General features: G+C 48.0%; 2 protein-coding genes across 2 annotated transcripts in view; one reads left to right on the top strand and one right to left on the bottom strand.

Annotated features, from left to right (window-relative positions):
- Positions 1-353: 353 nt before the first annotated feature.
- Positions 354-4,515, top strand: LRIT2 (leucine rich repeat, Ig-like and transmembrane domains 2; the record flags this gene model as incomplete). The annotated part of the gene is made up of 3 exons (XM_082765422.1): positions 354-466; positions 789-1,570; positions 3,698-4,515. The coding sequence occupies 3 exons, from the start codon at positions 354-356 to the stop codon at positions 4,513-4,515; spliced, it is 1,713 nt and encodes a 570-aa protein (XP_082621548.1).
- A 6,451-nt stretch (positions 4,516-10,966) lies between these two features.
- CDHR1 (cadherin related family member 1) overlaps positions 10,967-18,079 on the bottom strand; it is a gene marked incomplete at both ends in the record, with an annotated part of 43,545 nt that continues 36,432 nt past the window's right edge. Inside the window, 2 exons of the mRNA XM_082765285.1 lie at positions 10,967-11,518; positions 17,785-18,039. Coding sequence (XP_082621411.1) covers positions 10,967-11,518; positions 17,785-18,039 — 807 coding nt within the window. The remainder of the gene's footprint in view (positions 11,519-17,784; positions 18,040-18,079) is intronic.

Below are 18,079 nucleotides of genomic sequence, written 5' to 3'. Positions count from 1 at the left end.
TTGAGTGAGACTTTGTAAAAAAAAAAAAAAAAAAAAAGAGTCTGCTTGTGTGGACTTGGAATCAGAAGTGGTTTTGGCTTCAGGACCATGTTGAGATTCATTCATATTAACATCCAACTAAATGCATCTGTCAAAACCCCCAGTGCTGAGCAGTAAATGCCAGGAGTGGTCCCAGGGGTGATTTTTAGCACTTCGACACAGACTGTGTACCATACTACATGTCTTCTTTAGGGTCGGGTCCCCAGCAGGATTTATTTCTGCGTCAAGGAAGATTACAGCTAATAGGATTTGCTTCTTGGAGGCTGTTGGCATGTTTGGTGCAAACCCTGCACAGTGCTTTCTTAAAGGAGAATATGGACCCTATTATTCGCCACATTTTTCTTCTTCTTCTGGCCTTCCACAAGATAAGCACTTCATTTTCATCTTGTGTCACAGGATGCTCTTGTTCTCAAGACAGTTTCGGAAGGTAAGAAAGCTAGTTACCCTAGATGTAGCATCAAGCAGCTTGGAGATTCCCAATATATATTTGCAGCTGTGGTGAGGACCAAAACCAAACAGATGGCCGCATGATATTCCGCTGCTAATACTTGCATATTACTAGCTTGAACATATAATGAGATCTCTTTTATTATCCTGGGATATATAGTTGCATATGTAGCAATTTTTAACACTTACTTAATTGTATTTGTGGGAAAAATGGGTGTAAAACCAAACTGAAGGATCAATGTATTGCTTATGTTAGCCATATACATGGTATGTGACCTGGAGAATTGTGTTTTCCTCTTTAGGAGTTTACTCTGCATGTCTGCACTGCTGAGGAAGATCCCTGAAAATATCCCTCAAGACATACGAAAAATTAGAATAGAAAATTCTCACCTAACAGAATTGCCTCGCAGGTCATTTGCAAACGTTAGTGCCTTGGAGTATCTCTGGCTCAATTTTAACAACATCACAGTGATGCACATCAAGAGCCTGGAATACCTGCCGGCTCTGAAGGAGCTGCGCTTGCAAGGGAACAAATTAAGTTCAGTGCCATGGACAGCATTTCAAGACACCCCAGCCTTGAAAATCCTGGATCTGAAGCACAACCGGCTGGACGTCCTTCCAGAACATGCGCTCCGCTATCTGCCCAACCTGACCTATTTAGATCTATCCTCAAATCAGCTTACTGTCATATCCAGGGATGTCTTCTATAGCTGGCCTATCTACCAGAGAAGCCAGAGGGCGGAGGGGCAGTTAGAAGCTATTTCCAATGCTGTCCTGGCCCTTCATGACAACCCATGGATTTGTGACTGTCGCCTGCGGGGATTTGTCCAGTTTATCAAGTCAGTTGGCCCACCTATTATTCTGATGAATTCCTATTTAACTTGTTCAAGCCCGAAATTCAGGGCAGGGAAATTTTTCCATGAAGTGGAGCTCAACAGCTGCATGAAGCCACAAACCTCAGCCCTTGACACCAACCTGACAGTCCCTGTGGGGCTGAATGTCACCCTGACCTGCTTTGTGCAAGCCAGCCCTTCCCCAGCTGTCTGGTGGACCTATGCACTCAAACTTTTAAGAGCATTTAATGGTAAGCAATGCTTTTTTTTTTTTTTTTCTTTTTTTTTTTTTCCCCTTAATTTGCATTTTGCTGTTCAACTAACATAGGTCTTCAGGCCATCTAGTCACCACATCAGTTCTCAGCCCCTATGGAGCATCACAGTTAGTGTGGTTGCAATAATCCAAATAATCTTAATCATCCTAGTGGGTCAGACAGTGTGTCTAAGCATGTCTGACCAGCACGAGAAAAGCTGCTTCATGCGGGAAATCTGTCAAAGATGAAGGGAGCAAGTCCTCGTTTTCATGCAATTATTTTGTGATATGTGGATTTTTATTAATAGCTCTTTCATCATGACACATGATGTAAGAACTATCAGTAGTGTCACAGCCATACAAATATTAAATATGTAGTTATCTAGACATGCATATATAGAGAATATATAGTATATACTATGTATATATGCACACTTCTTATATATGTGTGTGATATAGACAGGCATATACACTCTATATACATGCTAAATATATACACTCTCTATATATATACACTCTATAAATATATACACTCTATATACATACTATATATTTTTTCAGGCGTGTGTAGGAACACACACAGACACACACACATACACAGACACAGACAGACACACCATACACAAATGACACACACACAAGACTGACACGAATGATGGACACACACATGACGTGCACATGCATGTACATGCACACACACACACATTTCTAGCCTATTCCCATATGTTTTCTCGAGAAATATCCATGCAAACCACAAAACCCTGAAGCTACATTGCCTGTCCATGCCCACTCACATTCTATGAGCAAACTAGATGACATTTTTCTCCATAAAACACGCTAATTTGTAATTTGTCTGCATTACGGAGGACCTCATAATAGAAGGACTTTTCCCTTTCTCCTCGTCCAGCTGGAGGTCGTTGTCCCCCCCCCCCACCCCCCCCCAGTTATTTTTGCTATGAACAGTCAATAGGGCAAGTTGCTATTTTCATAAATTCAAAGCTAAGAAGACATGCAACACAGATTATGTGTGTTCCTAATAAGCCTGCTATCTCAATAAGATAGCATTACCTGTTAATCTTGGTCTGCATTTCAGCATTTTAGCAGCACTGGTGCATCTTTCTCTGGCCATGGTATGCCCAGGCTTTTTATTTTCATGGCCCTGCTTGGGTAGATTCATAAGGTTATTGGCTGTTTCATACGGTTATTAAAATTACATTTTGCTTCCAGCCCACTTCCTGACAGCCATGTGCCTTTTTTTTTTATTATTATTTTTTAATTTTTTTTCCTCCATAGCTTCTTGAGAATGAAAATTTTCAATATCCAGCCTAATAGAGGCTGGAGCATATGTCCAAAATACAGAGGTGCCTTAGGGGCTCTACTTGCTTTCTTACAGCCTGAATGTGCCAACAGCAGATGGCACCTGGGCGTCTTTCTCCCTGCCCTGCCTCCAGGCAGGTGTCTCCAGGCATTTAGGGGCTATGAGGTAAAGCGAATAGCACTGCAGGTTAGAGTCATAGAATGTCCTGAGTTGGAAGGGATCCATGAAGATCATTGAGTCTAATGCCTGACTCCACACAGGGCAACCTAAAGGTTGAACCAGGTATCTAAGGGCATAGTCAAAATGCTTCTTGAACGCTGGCAGGCTTGGGGCCATGACCACTTCCCTGGGCTTGACCATCCCCTCAGTGGAGCACTTTTCCCTAACATCTGACCTTCCCCAGGTGCAGCCTTGAGCCAGTCACTTGTCCCCCCCAGACCGTATGTACATCCAGGCTGACACTGATCCAGGTGCAGAATCTGGCAATTGCTTTTGTTAAATTTCATAGAGTTGGTCATTGCCCAGCACTCCGAGCTATCGAGCACTCTGTAAGGCCTCTCATCTCTAGGGAATCGATGGCTCCTCCTAGTTTAGTATAGTCTATGAACCTTCTTTATTGCCTCTTGGCCTGGGTAACACTTCACCCATGAGCTCTGTTGGGCTTGGTGCACGCCCACACACCAACTCCCTTTTCCCCTGGACAGGCAGATGCTGCTCGGCCCCCTCACCTTCACCCCTTTCTGGGACAGTCTTGGGGCTGCAATGTGACCACCTTGCCCGCTGATTCAGCTCCCCTCTGCCCCACAGTGTCCACCCAGCCCATCAGCGAGGAGACCGTCCGCTCCGAGCTGCTGATCCCAGCGGCAGGGCCAGCAGATGCCGGCAACTACACCTGCACTGCCACCAACTTCTTGGGCAATGCCTCGGTGGCCATCGCCCTCCACGTAGGCACCCCGCCAGCCTCTGTCCCTGTCCCAGGCTGGGCCCCTGCTGCCCCTGCAGAGCCAGGCGCCCACGTGGAGGTGCGCATTGCCAAGCAGACAGTCTACGGCATCACCCTGGAATGGTTCGCGGCGGCAGCGGTGGCAGAGCCAGGGGAGACCTGGTACACGCTGCTGGTGGGCCGCTATGACACTGCCCAGAAGGACGCCATCTACATCGGCCCTGGCGTCAACACCTACTCGGTGACCGACCTGCTGCCTGCAACCAAGTACGAGGTCTGCGTGGCCATCCGCAACCAGGCGCCTCGCAAGGGCCAGTGCGTCGTCTTTGTCACGGGCAGCGACGTCAGCCAGCTGGAGCAGCGCGAGAAGCTCATCCACATCGTCGTCATCGTCTGCGCCATGGTGCTGGCCGTGCCTGCCGGCATGTACGCCTGCACCGCCGAGGCCCGTCCTGGCTGCCTGACACGCTGCCCCACTGCCTGGCCCCACCGCCGCCGTGGGGGCCAGCCGCCAGCCGCAGGCAGCAAGGAGAGCACACTGGACAGCCTGCCCGCCGGCAGCCAGGACGGGCTCTGCCACCCCGAGGGTGGCCACAGCACCCGGCGGCCCCCAGCCCGTGAGGAGCCCGAGCGGCCTGGTAAGGCCCGGCCACCCCACAGGAACAGCGCTGACCTCTACTAGCTCGGCCTGTGCTTGCCTGCAACTGCGGGCACGTGGCCTCCATCCTGCTGGCTTTTTTGAGAAGGAGCAGTGAAACTCCCCATGTGTCACAGACCTGAGGCATGGTGGGGTGCACGGCCAGCATACCCAGTGGGCTCCCAAAGCCCCAGGCCTGGGGGCCTTAGGGTGTGCGGCTGCACCCCAGCACCCCCAGCAGTGCCATGGAGCAGCACACACACGTTGAGGTGCCCTTGATCGACCTGAAGAACAACATCACCAAAATCCTTTGTAGTAGTTGCTTAGGAAATGTTTTAGAGCTACTACTTGATGGCTTCAATCTGAGATGAAAGGAAACAAGCATTAACAAAAGTAACAAACCCAACAACCAAACAGAAATGTGCAGCAAAAGGTCAGCGCTGCCTGCTGCCTGCACATGTGCATCTTATTTTTAAAAAATATTTCTTTAGCTTTCCCAGCCAGGAATGTGGTTGATGGGGAGGTGTGTTTGCAGTGCTGGACTTCTGTTGGCTGCCATGTGGATGTGTAATGTCACAGCAGTGGAGGGTTTCATGGGTTTGTTTTTTGTGGATTTGTTTTTTGATAGGAATGTGTTTTGTAATAGGGAGGGAAGGGACTTTTACCTGTGTCCAAAATATGTAGCTTAGATGACCAGTTTAGTTTACCACATAGCCACATGTTGTGTTCAAGATTAAAGTAATTGGGAGCGATGCCCAATTAGTTGTTGTAAGTCTGGTTGCAGTCAGGGTACTGGAATATCACTATGACAGATGCACGAGTAACGTAAGACACCCCCAGTCTAGTTGCGTTCCATGAACTACCGTGGCCACACTCCAAGAGTTTGGGTGTGCTCAGTGAGAACTACCACAGCTAGATTTAATGAATAGTGCAATTTATTAAGCAACAGGTACACAGGTTCTTTGGATTGCCAGTGATAAATTCAGTGTCTGCAAAGCAAATACAAATACCAAAGTTCAAGTAACTCAGTCTGGCTGTAAACGCGTTAAAAGGTATAAAGCAACTCTACAGAGATGTCTGAGTTTCCCAGGGAGGCACTTTTGGTGTAACCAAGTGTTCAACTCTTACCCAAAGGCATCCCAGTGGTGGGAGGGGAAGAGAGGCTCAGCCTGTCAACCGATCCCAGAAGTCAGAAGGTATCCTTCATGATGGTATCTTCCGTAACATTCTCTCTCCCTTAGGCTAATTTATATCATTTTCTATCTTTTAGGTGGAGCTTGAGTGACTCTAGTCATGCATATATTTGTTACAATTGGTGCAAAATGTTCTCTCTGCTTTAAAATTATAGACTAGAAAAATTTTAAAGTGCAAACATGTGAGGCATGGTTACACCTTGAAGGCAGGTAGCTTTTGGGATGGAGGTGTGTTTTGGTATTATAATGGGCAATATTCACCAAAAGGACAGCATTTTGTCAAAAACATAGGCCATTGGTCCAGGGTAGCAAATGTGCAGCTTATCAGTTCCAGTGTGCACAAGAACAATCAAGTTCCCATCTTGTCACAGAGCCTGGCCACAGTGTCCCCACTCCACTCCACACTCTGTATTGTTCCTCTCAGAGGCAGCACACCAAGTACACCCCGCATGACCAGCATCTAAGATTGGAGGCCTAGGGAACCTCTAAGGTGCTGGGGCGCTTGGGGTCAGCCTCCTCTCACAGATAACTAGTGACAGGACCAGAGGGAATGGCCTCAAGTTGTGCCATGGGAGGTTCAGGTTGGAAATGAGGAGACATTTCTGCTCAGAAAGAGCAGTCAGGCACTGTGATGGGTTGCCCAGGGAGGTGGTGGAGTCACCGTCCCTGGGGGGTGTTCGAGGAAAGGTGGGACGTGGTGCCTGGGGACATGGTTTAGTGCATCATACTGATGGTAGGGACATGGTTGGACCAGATGATCTTGGAGGGCTTTTCCAACCATAGTGATCCTGTGATTCCATGACGCTGGGCCTAACCCCTGCCACTGGGACAAGTGGCTGCTTGCACTGAGCGGGCACATCCCTGGGGCAGGGGCCAGGGTTTGGGAGCTGAGGAGCCACCGCTGCGCCTGCTGCCAGGCTGGGCAGCCAGCCAGGTGCTAACCCCAGACACAGGCGCACTGCCGGCACAGCCTGCTGCTTCAACATCAAGGCTTGCCACCTTGCCAGAGGCAGAAAAAAACAACAAACATATATAGGAGAGCAACTGGCCCAGGCTTGTAGAGCAGCTACCTTTTGGGGGGATAAACATACTTTTTTTTTTTTTTCCCCTTTCTTTTTGGCCTTGTTCTTTTCAGCACAAAGCACATGGCTGACAGACCCACAGCCCTTGTCATGTGTGTTGTTAGAGACCTCGTCAAAAATACCAAACCAGAGTAGAAACCTTGGCTATAGCCAGAGATAATGACTACCACGACCTTTACTGTGTGGCAGTTTGCCTTTTTAGTTGTGTTTTGGCAACAAAAGCTATGCTTTGTTGTGTATTTTCCATGCTGCACAGCCTCAGGCCCCCTTGTTTCCTTCCCCAGCACCTGCAACTGCTGCAACTTACTGTGTGGCTTTTAAAAAACATGTTTTGTTGATGCTTTTGATGTTATATGTAAAGAGGCTTGTTAGTGTGTTAGTGTTAATGTGACACAACAAACACAACCGATTTTCACAATGTGCAATGTCCTCTGCTTCATTTTTGTTCTTTTACTGTTACAATTTGCAAAAAAACTGAGTGCTGAGGAGCAATGGGCACCACTGCAGGGAAGGGCAGCTCCAGGCCCTCCTTACCTGTGCTCCCCCAGTGAGGGCCCCTGTGGCCCTTCAGAAGCAGCCAGCCCAGTGGGGTGACAGCCATGGCCTGGAGAAACCCCTGCGGGGATGGAGAGCACCCAGTGGGACGAGCTAGTGCCTCCGCTCCTCATCCAGCACTCGGCGTGGTGGCACACGGCGCTGCCGTGCTGGGAGCCTTCAGCTTGGGGGCTGAGCTCACTCTGGTGATTAAAGCCAAGGCGCTGAGGCACTGAAAGTGCTGCTCCAGCGTTGGCAATGCTGCTGAGAGGACTTCTGCTTGATGCAGTCAACACCCCCCCCCCCCCCCCCCCAAGGTAAGACTTCCTTTCCTCTTCATGCACAAATATAGAACTTTAAAATAAAACCTGACTTCGTGACCTTGCATTTGCTACGCAAATGAAGACAAGAAGTCAAATAAAACCTTCCTAACAACCGTCCTAACACAAGCTCACAGTAAATGAGTGGGGCTCCCTATCTAAACAAGGGTGAGAGATGGAATATCAAAAATGAGGCAGGCTGATTATTTCCCACCACTGCAGCCTGATTTCTCAGCCCCTGGTTCAGAAGAGGAACCCTTTCACAGCGCCCTGCAGGAAGGAGGGCACTCTGGCTTCCTGAGCCAGTCGGAGGCGGCAAGGAACCGCAGCTGCTGCGGGGATGGTCTGGGGGCAGACCGGGGATGCACACAACAGGGAGGGAGAATCAAGGAGGCTGAATCACAGCGAGGACATGGCCTGGGAAGAACAAAACCTCTGATGACCATGCGCAGGATGTGAGTACTTTATTGCATGCCCGGTGAGTGCTGGCATTGAACCAAAACCTGCTGCTGGGTGAGTAGCATGCCTGCCCCAGGGCTGTGCCACAGCCGGGTGCTGGGCATTTCTGCCGTCCCTGGCAGTGGTCACGCAGCAAGCAACCAAAAAGGCATCTCTGCCAGCAAAAATACACCACGAGAAGAATAATTTGTATTTTTTTTTTAATTTATAAAAAAAAAACAAAACTCTGAAGTTGAAGTACAAAGTAACTGGAAAAGTCTCACAACATAGTAATAAAACAACTTTATTCCCTCTTAAATATAATCTCTAACACTAAGCCTGTAATTCCTGCTAAATCTCACTTAATTGAATGGTTTTTACAGGCTTTCCTCATCCGAGAATGACCACTAAATACTGGCTTCAACACGACATCAGGAAAACAGTAGTATGGGGAACAGATCACAAGCCTTTGGTGCCCCCATGAAACATTGCAGAGCCTGCAGGAGACACAGCCAGTGAAAGGAGCCTGTGGGGCCGTGGGTGTGGGACCGGGGCTGAGCAGCAGTGACAGGAGCTGTGTGTCCCCTCCCTCCAAATGGCTCAGGGCCGGAGGATGAGGTGGACGCAGTGCACAATGCAAGGGCCTGGGAGCCAGCAGCAGGGGTAAGCAACGGGCCCTGAGGGAAGGCGAGAAAAGGGTGGAGAAAATGAAGACCAAGAAATGAAAAGGAGCCATCGGCACCAACATGGGCTGCCATGCTGCCACGCCCCTCCATGCTGGGCCCTCATCACTCCCCTGCCACTACTGCCTCTGCTCCCTGTGAAGCCTCTGCCTGGTTCAGGGCACGGCCCTCAGACTGCACTGTCCTTACCAACAGTTCTACAGCTGCACGGCTCCTCACGCAGCTCCTTGTGCAGTCCCATACCAAGGGGCCACCTCAGAGAAACGTTCAAGCGTGCATTTTATGTGTGTTGCTCCCCACACCCAGCAGACTGCTGCTCCTTGCTGCTCTGCAGCCTTCAGTCCCTGACCTGCGCGGAGATGGGGCTGAGCCCTGACACACTGCGTGCCCGGAGAGCTGGGCCCAGTGGCTTGCGCTGCGAGGAGACCCAGCGCAGGGGCACGGCCCAAAGCCCGGCACCACCAGGGCTGGTGCCAGTTTATGCAGCAAACTCGGGGCAGCAACGGGCCCTGCGGCCCCTCTCAACTGCAGCTCCTGGCTCAGCCCGTGGGCGACAAGAACCACAGTCACCCTCTGTTTGCTGGGTGGAGTAAATGGAAGTTAAAAATAGAGGATTTTTCTCTCTGTTAGTAGGTGATGGCTCATTGAACCAGCTATCTGCTAAGGTGATGAAACCCTGGTCCGGCTGAAGGAAATAAGACCAGCTAATGGGGTGAAGGAAAAGGAGCCCCAGAGGAGCAGGTCCGCTGGTCCAGCTGAAATGACAAAAAGCAGCTCTCGAATGAACACAGCATCCTGTCACTTAGGGTTTGCTCCCCAGCCTGATGCTCATGGTGTCCATCCACAACAGCAAACCCACGGCAGCCGGTACAGCTGCCTTACGGGGTCAGGGCTTGGGCACAGGGTGCTGCTCCCCAGCTAGGCCAGTGCACACTGCCTTCTCCCCAGGGGACAGGAAACAGCCAGGCCCAGCCGAAAGAAACGAACACAAGAGAGAAACTGTGGGGAGGGCCTGTAAAAAAATCTGCTCTGCCTTCAGTGCCTTTTTACTGTCACCTAACAGGAAGAAATTGTCATCCTCCCCACACCCTTTCCAGTTAGCTGTTGCATAATTCAGTCAAAAATGCTGCTAGGACAAGCCAGAATATTTTATGGAAACTTCCTTTTGCACTCACCAGTCCCTGGAGCAAGCTAGGAGAGGTGATGAAATACATTCCCTGACACCTCCTGCTAGCAGCATAAAAAAAAACACACAAGTAATCTTTCCAGACACATTCCTGACCGACATATGTGACTTTCTAGCACTTGTCTCTATTTTTCACTTATAATTTTTCTCTCGCCTTTACCTTACCTTCCCTGCTGCTTTAATCAAGTCCTCCTGCTGACCTGCCTCTCATTAGGAGATGCAGTGTCGGAAGGAGGCAGTATTGAGCGAGTGCTGCTACTGAGTTTCTGTGCTTGCATCCTGGCCTGGTTGGTCCTCCCATCCCCTGATTAGCAGGCAAGTCCAGGGTGGAAGCGAAGCTCAGCATCATGCCAATGTGCTCTGGCAGAATCCAGCATAAACTGCAGGAAAATGAAGAACTTCTCCAAGCCTGCCTGCTTACCTGCAGGATGGGGGGTACCGAGGCCGTCAGCACATCGTTCTGCCAGCTGCTACCCTGCACGTCGTGCCCCAAGGGCAGCAGGCACCAGCTATGTGCAGCCCCCTCCCAGCGTGCCGTGCCGCTGCTCCAGGAGCCCCGCACACCAACCCTGGTGCCACAGCCAGACCAGCATCTTCAACGCTGGGCCTGGGAGTTGAGGGGGGGTTTTGGGCACCTCAGACCCCCGTGCTGGACCAGACGAGAAGTGGCATCTGCCAGCGCCTCGGCTGCAGAGCACCTTGATGCAGAGCAGGACTCCAGCTAAGGGCTTCCCAAACTGGGGCAAACTGAGCTGCTGGTTGCTTGGGGAGACTGCCTGGCGCAGGGGCATAGTACTGAGCACCCATCAGACAGCTGCAGGGTGGAACCAGCACTGGGACACAACACAAAGGAAGTGCAGTCCTAGCTGGGCATGGACCACAGCGTTTGGTACAGGTGGGGCAACTTCGTAGTATGTCATACTTTCAGGAGGTGAGGGGGACTGTCGGAGCAAGAAGCTGCTCTCAGTTCACAGGGTGCTGACAGACACAGGGAGGACCACGGCACATAATACATCCACGCACAGCCACAAGGTGCAGTCTCTGGGGCTGCCGAGAGCGCCTAGATGTGGGGCTCGCCGATAGCCGCGTTCCTCTTCTCAAACCTCATTTTGAGCTCTGACACTAGGGCATTGTGGGCGCTGCTGTGACCTCGCTTCTTCAGCTGCTTATTGATGAACTTGGGGGTGAGGGAGCCGGACACGGTTGGCACCCGCCACCCTGGGGCATCCCCGCTGGAAGCCAGGGCAGGGGGTGGCGGGGGCATGGGGGCGGCTGGTGGCACGGGGGCAACCTGGACGTTGTTGTTGCTGTTCTCGTTCTGCAGGCTCTGTGCATCATCCTCGACGACAAACTTCTCTGCGGCATTGCTGGGCCTCTTGAACTTCAGCCACTCCATCCTCACCGTGCGGGACGGCTGGGGCTGCCTCTTTTTTATGATCCTTCTTACCGGCATGATTTTGTTGGAGCGCTTATTGCGCCAGAACATGGCAGTAGAGATCATGATAGTTATCAGCACCATTATGCCCATGACACCAGCTAGCACTCCTAAGGCTTTCATGGGGTTATCTTTAGTTTGCATCAAAAAGGCGGCCATAGGCCCTTTGTGAAGAGTCTGTAAAAGAGTACAAAGAAAACACATGACTTACTCTGTGGGACAGACAGCGACCTAGAAATTTCATTTGTCCAAAATATGTGACAAGCAGGGGCCACTACTGGAAGTTGTCTCTAAAGAAAAGTGAGAGTCAAAGAGCCAGTCCAGCTTTGCACAATTTGGAGCAGGAGACTGGGCAAGCACTGCAGTGTTGAGAGAAGGATGGTGGTCAAACACAAAAGCTTACAGGAGTTTTACTGCCAAATTAGGGCAGATTCCTGCTTATCACCACAGTGTTTGTTTAACTTGCAAGAACTGAGCAAGAAAATAATTGGCTCCGGGATCTGCAGCTGTATTGTTGTACTATATGTCAGAAATAATTTCCTAGGAATAATAGCATTGAACCCAAACAGAAGTTTATGAGTAGAAAATGATCTTTTGAAAACAGCCGCAGGTGATACGGTGATGCAGTTTATAGGACCATTACTGAAAATGGCATTTAAAAGATTATGAGAAAACTACGCTTTATAAAATTACAGTGTACAAATGAGTAGTTAGCAGGTATGTGCTGCATTCTGTTTTCAAGTACTCTTTTACAGACATAACAAAACTCTTTGAGGTAAGGGACATGATTAGAGCTAAAGAGCTTTGTTTTCAGAAATAAGAAAAATAAGCAGTGACGTAAGCTACATATGGCATATTAAGGACAAATGAATGACCAGTTCACTATGCAGCTTAGCACACTGTGCGTCTCGGAGGTCCCCGTATAATTTTGCGGATTTTGCCCTGCGGGTAGAGCTTGGATCTTTTCACACTTTTCCAGTATATGATGGTGGAGATCACCATTGTTACAGAAATGGTGGAAAGGACGCCACTCATGCAAATTCCAAATATCGTCCATGGACGCTTCTTGAGGCCTAAAATATAGGATTTTACCCTGGACTTGATCTGGAAATGTCAAAAATAAGAGAAACGGTCAACCCATGCGTGGTTGTATTTGAAAGAGGTGAGTATCTGTTATATATACAACTAGGGAGCTAGGGTGAGACGCTTATGGAACGGATAGCATGGAAAATAAAGGGAGCTGAGTGTCTTCACTTCTGTATTTTCACAACCTACCTCAGGCACATTATACAAGACCGTTGTTCCCATAATCTGAATGTTTCCTATTGGCAAAGACAAATGGGCAAATACGTGCTATTGGAAGTCATGGGCTACTTTACCTTACAAGTAGGGACCGATTTTTTTGTTGTTGTTGTGCAAAGTTTTCCCATTATTCAACGAGCAACAGACCTGAGCTAGAAAAAGCAAAGCAGCCCACGACTGTCAGAGCTTGGATTCAACATCAGCTTTGCTGTTGTGCGTTACATAGATATTGTGTACTTAAATTCCATCAGATGGCAGAAATTCTATCCTAACTTACCTTAACTTCATGTGAAAATCTGATGAATTAAGTGTCAGACAAACCCTGCTAAGTAGTACATGACCTGAAATGAGTCCACTTATAATTTTGAGTGTTGTCGAGATCTATTCTGTAGCGTGCCATAGACGGCTACATAATATAGAACTGACATGAGAAAGATGACATATACTTAAGATGATGCTATATAGATCAGTAATAATTATTTGACTAGCTATTTGCAAATCTTGAATAAATGAGGTTAGACAGAAGTATGTGTCCCATGTTGTCAGTGTACAACGGTTCCAGGTTTGAGAACTGATGAAGATCATATGGTGAGTTTCAGAACACAGTTTCATTCAACTGCCCCTCATCTAACTAAGTTTGATACTTGTTCAGAGCTTCCAGGTATGAAGAGATGATTAATACTGAAGCTAAACCCATTAATAGTTAGCTGATTCAGCCTATGTTCTAATTACTGGGATGCTACTATACAAGCGTTGCCTAGAATAAGCCTTGAATGAGAACTGCTCAGTGATGTTTGCATAAAAACATGCGGCATTTTGTAAGCATACAGTGGTAAAATTGCTGTTTGTTGTGGGCATGACATTTGCAGGATAAATGGGAAGAGTGATTTGCAAAACAAGCCTGGAACGTCATCATCTTAGCTGTCCTGCAGACAGGCTTATGGTAAGTGCATTTGTCACCAAAAAGCTTGAATATCCTGTGTCATCCCCATGACCCAGTCAGGTAATGCAGAGTCCAGGTCTGAGAGCGGTTTGAGCACCCTCTTACAGTCAAAGCGTGGGAGCATTTGGACACTGAAGTTTAAGTACCTTGTCTCTGAGCACTTCCCTGCACAACCAATGTACCTCCAAGGCACTGCACCATTACCAGCAGTGCGTCAGAACTGGGCCATCAAATAGCGCTGCTTGGTAATTTATGTAGCCGGTATTTTTTCCCTAGGAGGCACGTTGCATTTTGGAAAGTGCTGATTTTTCTTGAACAGATTAAACAATGGCAGATGCACAATGAAATTAAAGCTGTAATGGGAAACACTGTCATATTTCTGGGCCTAAACACGGAAGAAATGCTCTGTTTCACAACAGCCATCAGAGGAGTTAAAAATACCACTGCTCACAACAGATAATGTTCTGATGGTTCTTCTGCTGCGATTTCACAGCTATAATGAGAACCAGAGAAGGGTTGGCAGACAGTTCAGAACTGCGGCAGAAGTTTGGAAGTAGCTAAGTTGTGTATCAGCTTTGAGAAAGGGGATGTCCAATCCTGGGACAAGAATGCAATTAAAGAGATTAAAGCAACCGTTTGGAATAAAACATGCCGTGAGCTATTCATCATTTAACACACACGTGTGGTCCTGGGCTTCTCATGCAGAAGCCTTGCAGCCATCTGTCCCCTGCAGGGAAGCTCCTCAGCCAGCATCCCTTCAGTGTGATGAGGTGCCCAGCTCTGCACCCCTGGGACTTGCCAGCTTTTGAGGGGCCGGTCTCCAACATTGACACGTGCCTTTGAAGCTGGTTTCATGGACTCTGCACTGTGCAGCTTCAGGACAGGTATGACTCTGTGACATGGACCTTATTCTCACCATCCTTCCTTCACAGTGGCTTTCTCCTCAAAACCCCAAGTTTACCAAAGAAGATGCTCGTGTCTCCTTTTGCTACTGAAAGGGCGACTTCCTTCCTTCACTTTTTACTCTTCTGCTACAACAGCCTGCAGCGTGCAGACATCCACACCTTCTGGCAGCTTCTCAAGAGCCTTTCATATTGCGTGGTCTGCAGCACGCAGAACGAGTGGGCAGTGCATCGTCCTGAAGTTGGACCCAACAGGAGCATGTGGCTGAGCTGTTTAAGCATGGGAGCAGCTAAGGCTCCTCAGCTATATTTAGAAGTCTCAGTAAGCAGGCGAAGCTGTTAAGAGCCCAAGCCATCACGGATTATAGACAAATCAGGTTGTGTCAACTTGAGCAAGTGCATCTGTAAAACAAACCACTGGTTGTGAGGAGCCCACTTCCACGTTTTTAGCGTTTCTTGGGTTTTGCCTCAGATTAGACCTAGCCTTGTTGCAGGGATGGTTGCAGAGTGTGTAAGAGAGAAGGAAATACACCTTCTGTGAGTTTGTTGAACCTTTAAACCAGGGGAATGTACTCATCAGGTATATTTAGAAGTCTAAATCAGTGGCCAAAGCTATTAAGAACCAAAGGTGTCACAGATTATACTCTCTAAATGTGGACTAAAGCTCTGGGCTGTGAAGAGCTGTAAATAAACGCCCCTCTATCCTAGCAGGACCTCAGCAGAGTCACGAGGAGGCAGGGGGATCCCCCATCAGGCCAACCCTCAGGATCAGGACTGGGGGATCAGCTACCAGTGAAAATTGCGTGCAGCAGGAATAGATTTTTTGAGTGACATTAGGGTGCAAAAACCATGGCTTTTTCAGCATATGCTTCTTACTCTGTTGAGAAAGGATAGGAGATTAACAAATGCCATTCAATACCAATTTCCATAAAAACAGACTCGGTTAAATTAAAAGGCCTCTGGAATTTTTTATTGCTATATTGTTCCAACAGCAAAAGGTCCTTTTGATGTGCAATACTGCTGAACTTAGCCACAAGGCATCTATCTCGAAGGGCACAGCCTCGCGCTAATTGCAGTGGTAAATGTTAATCAGAAAATATGCCTGTTTAATTACTTGGTGTGATTAACACTGCGGGAAACCTCTGGAGGATGCATTCAAAAATATCTTCCTTATCCAAAATCAGTAATACATAAATACCCACCAAACAGCTAACTAAGAGAGACTTTGTGCAGCTGGAGCATGAAGGATGACATGTAGATTTGTAACAGTCAGAGAGAGGGAGGGAAAGAGAGTGCACACAACGTGCCTCTACCAAGAGACTGCTTCCTGCACAGAGCGCTAGCAGTGGCTGTTGTGCCTGGGACACTGGGAACAAGCAAGAGCTTCCTGCACCACCACGGTAACTCACCCACACGGAAGCTGGAACTTCAGTGCTTTTTCAAGGAGGTGTGATGCTCTTGGGTAAAACAAACAAACAAAAAAACCACAATGCAAATCATTACAATCAATGAAAGAAGTAGTGGAGAATTGTGCAGAAGCTTACAGAGGACATGACGTGAGATTAGTGCTGCAGGTCCTGCTGAAGAGACATACTCAAGTGCAGAGAGGATACTTTTGCTATTTCAGCATACGTGCTAGGACTTGGCAGGGAGAAGAGCATGGGAAGGAGGAATAACTGTGTCTGAGAAGAATCCAGGTCTTCAGAGCCCTCTCTGTTTCCCCTTTACACTTTATTAAGGGGGAGCTCCCTCACTTCATGCACACCCAGGACAAAAAGGAGCAGAGAGATGGAGAAGACAACTTCTTTTCATCATGTGCTTATGTTACTTCACACACTAGAAGGAAATCCAAGAAACTCTTCATCCCAATGCACAAGGTGCTCTTTTTTTTTTCTTCTAGATATCCTTCATCAGCCCGTATAGAAGGAGGAAGCCCCGGTTCAGGGACATAACTCCCGCAGCAGAAGAAGTGTGGGTACTCCCACTCTCCTTGACATCCCTCAGCCCTAGCCCCACACTAACAGATTGGTAAACAGCTTGTCTGTGTACCCCGGAGAGGGGAGGGAGAGCTGGGGGATATGGGGAACCTCCATTTCCATCTCACCTGCACTCTGGGGCCAACAGCTGGGGATAGTGCCTGAGGCCACCTGGTGCCCCTTGTGAGCCACTTATGGTGCAGGGCGAGCCTGGAAGGCAGGCAGTGAGGGTGGGCTTTCCTGCTGTTGGCTGCGAGTAGAGATTCTTATTTGTTGCATAAAACCCACCAAGACTTATGGTTTCCATTGGAGAAAGAGAAAAAAAGAGAGAAAGCCAGCTGCTGTCTGCAGAAAGAGATTTGCATCTTTGCCCAGTACGCATCTGGTCCAAAGACCATCACTCTAATGATGTGTTTCTCATCTACCATTTCCTTCCTGCTGGTACCTACTTAAAGGCATAGCAAGGCAGTTACGATAAATAAAAATCACACAAGCATGCACTGCTCAGCATAAATTGCTGCCTGTCCTTTGGTGGATGAAGAAGTTGGACTACCAGGACACTCTCAACATATGTTTGCTATCTTTTAGAGTGGTCTTTTGTCTGCTAATAATACTGCAATTATTAAACTCACATCCAAATTTCTATTTACTTAAAGCACTTCAATAAAATTTGCTCACTTTTCCTATGTCACTCATTTGACTTGCAAAAAAAGGTCTAATATAGTTCACTCTGGCCCCAGTTACTTTCTATTAAATTTTGGCAAGGGGGAAAAAAAAGATTGTTTTCTCCTGAATGTAAACAAAAGATCAGAGATTTACCTCTACTCTCGGGAGCCTATAGTCCTTAATTCATATCTGTCTCCAACAACCAAATGCAAGAAACTCATCATTAAACGTCTGCAAGGCATGTCCTGTGAGGAGCAGCTGAGGACACTGGGTTTGTTAAACTTAGAGAAGAGGAGGTTGAGGGGTGACCTCATTGCTCTCTATAACTTCCTGAAGAGGGGAAGTGGGGAGAGGGAGGTGCTCATCTTTTCTCCCTGGTATCTACTGAGAAGATGCACGTGAATGGCTCAAGGCTGCGTAGCAGAGGTTCAGACTAGACATTTAGAAAAACTTGTTTACCAAGAGGGCAGTTAGATGTGGGAACAGGTTTCCTAGAGAGGTGGTTGATGCCCTGTGGGTGTGTTTAAGATGCATTTTGATAATGCTTTTAATGATAGAGTTTAACATCGGGTCAGCCCCAAAGTACTCTGATAGTTGTTCTTGATCAAGAATCATCCCAGCACTGTTTAGGATTTTTCTAAAATATTTGCTTACCTCCTCTGTGATATCAATCTTCAGAACTGCTGTGGTACTGAAGGAAGGGGAGCCTCGGTCTTTGGCCTGCACCACCACTGACCATATACAGTCCTTGTTCTTTGTAATGTTGTGGATGATGTCCAGAGAACGGATATAGGATTTCAACTTGATTTCCCCAGTGCTTTGGTCTATATCAAACACGTTGGCTGGGTCTGCTTGCATGATGGAATAATCAACAATGTTGTTGGGTTCTTCTGCATCTTGATCTATAGCCTGGTTGGGGAAACGTAAAGAACAAAGATGTTATTGCTTT

This window comes from Aythya marila, assembly GCF_965140915.1.
Source record: "Aythya marila genome assembly, chromosome: 7".
In the NCBI taxonomy this organism is placed as follows: domain Eukaryota; kingdom Metazoa; phylum Chordata; class Aves; order Anseriformes; family Anatidae; genus Aythya; species Aythya marila.
This window is presented reverse-complemented; position numbering and strand designations above follow the sequence as displayed.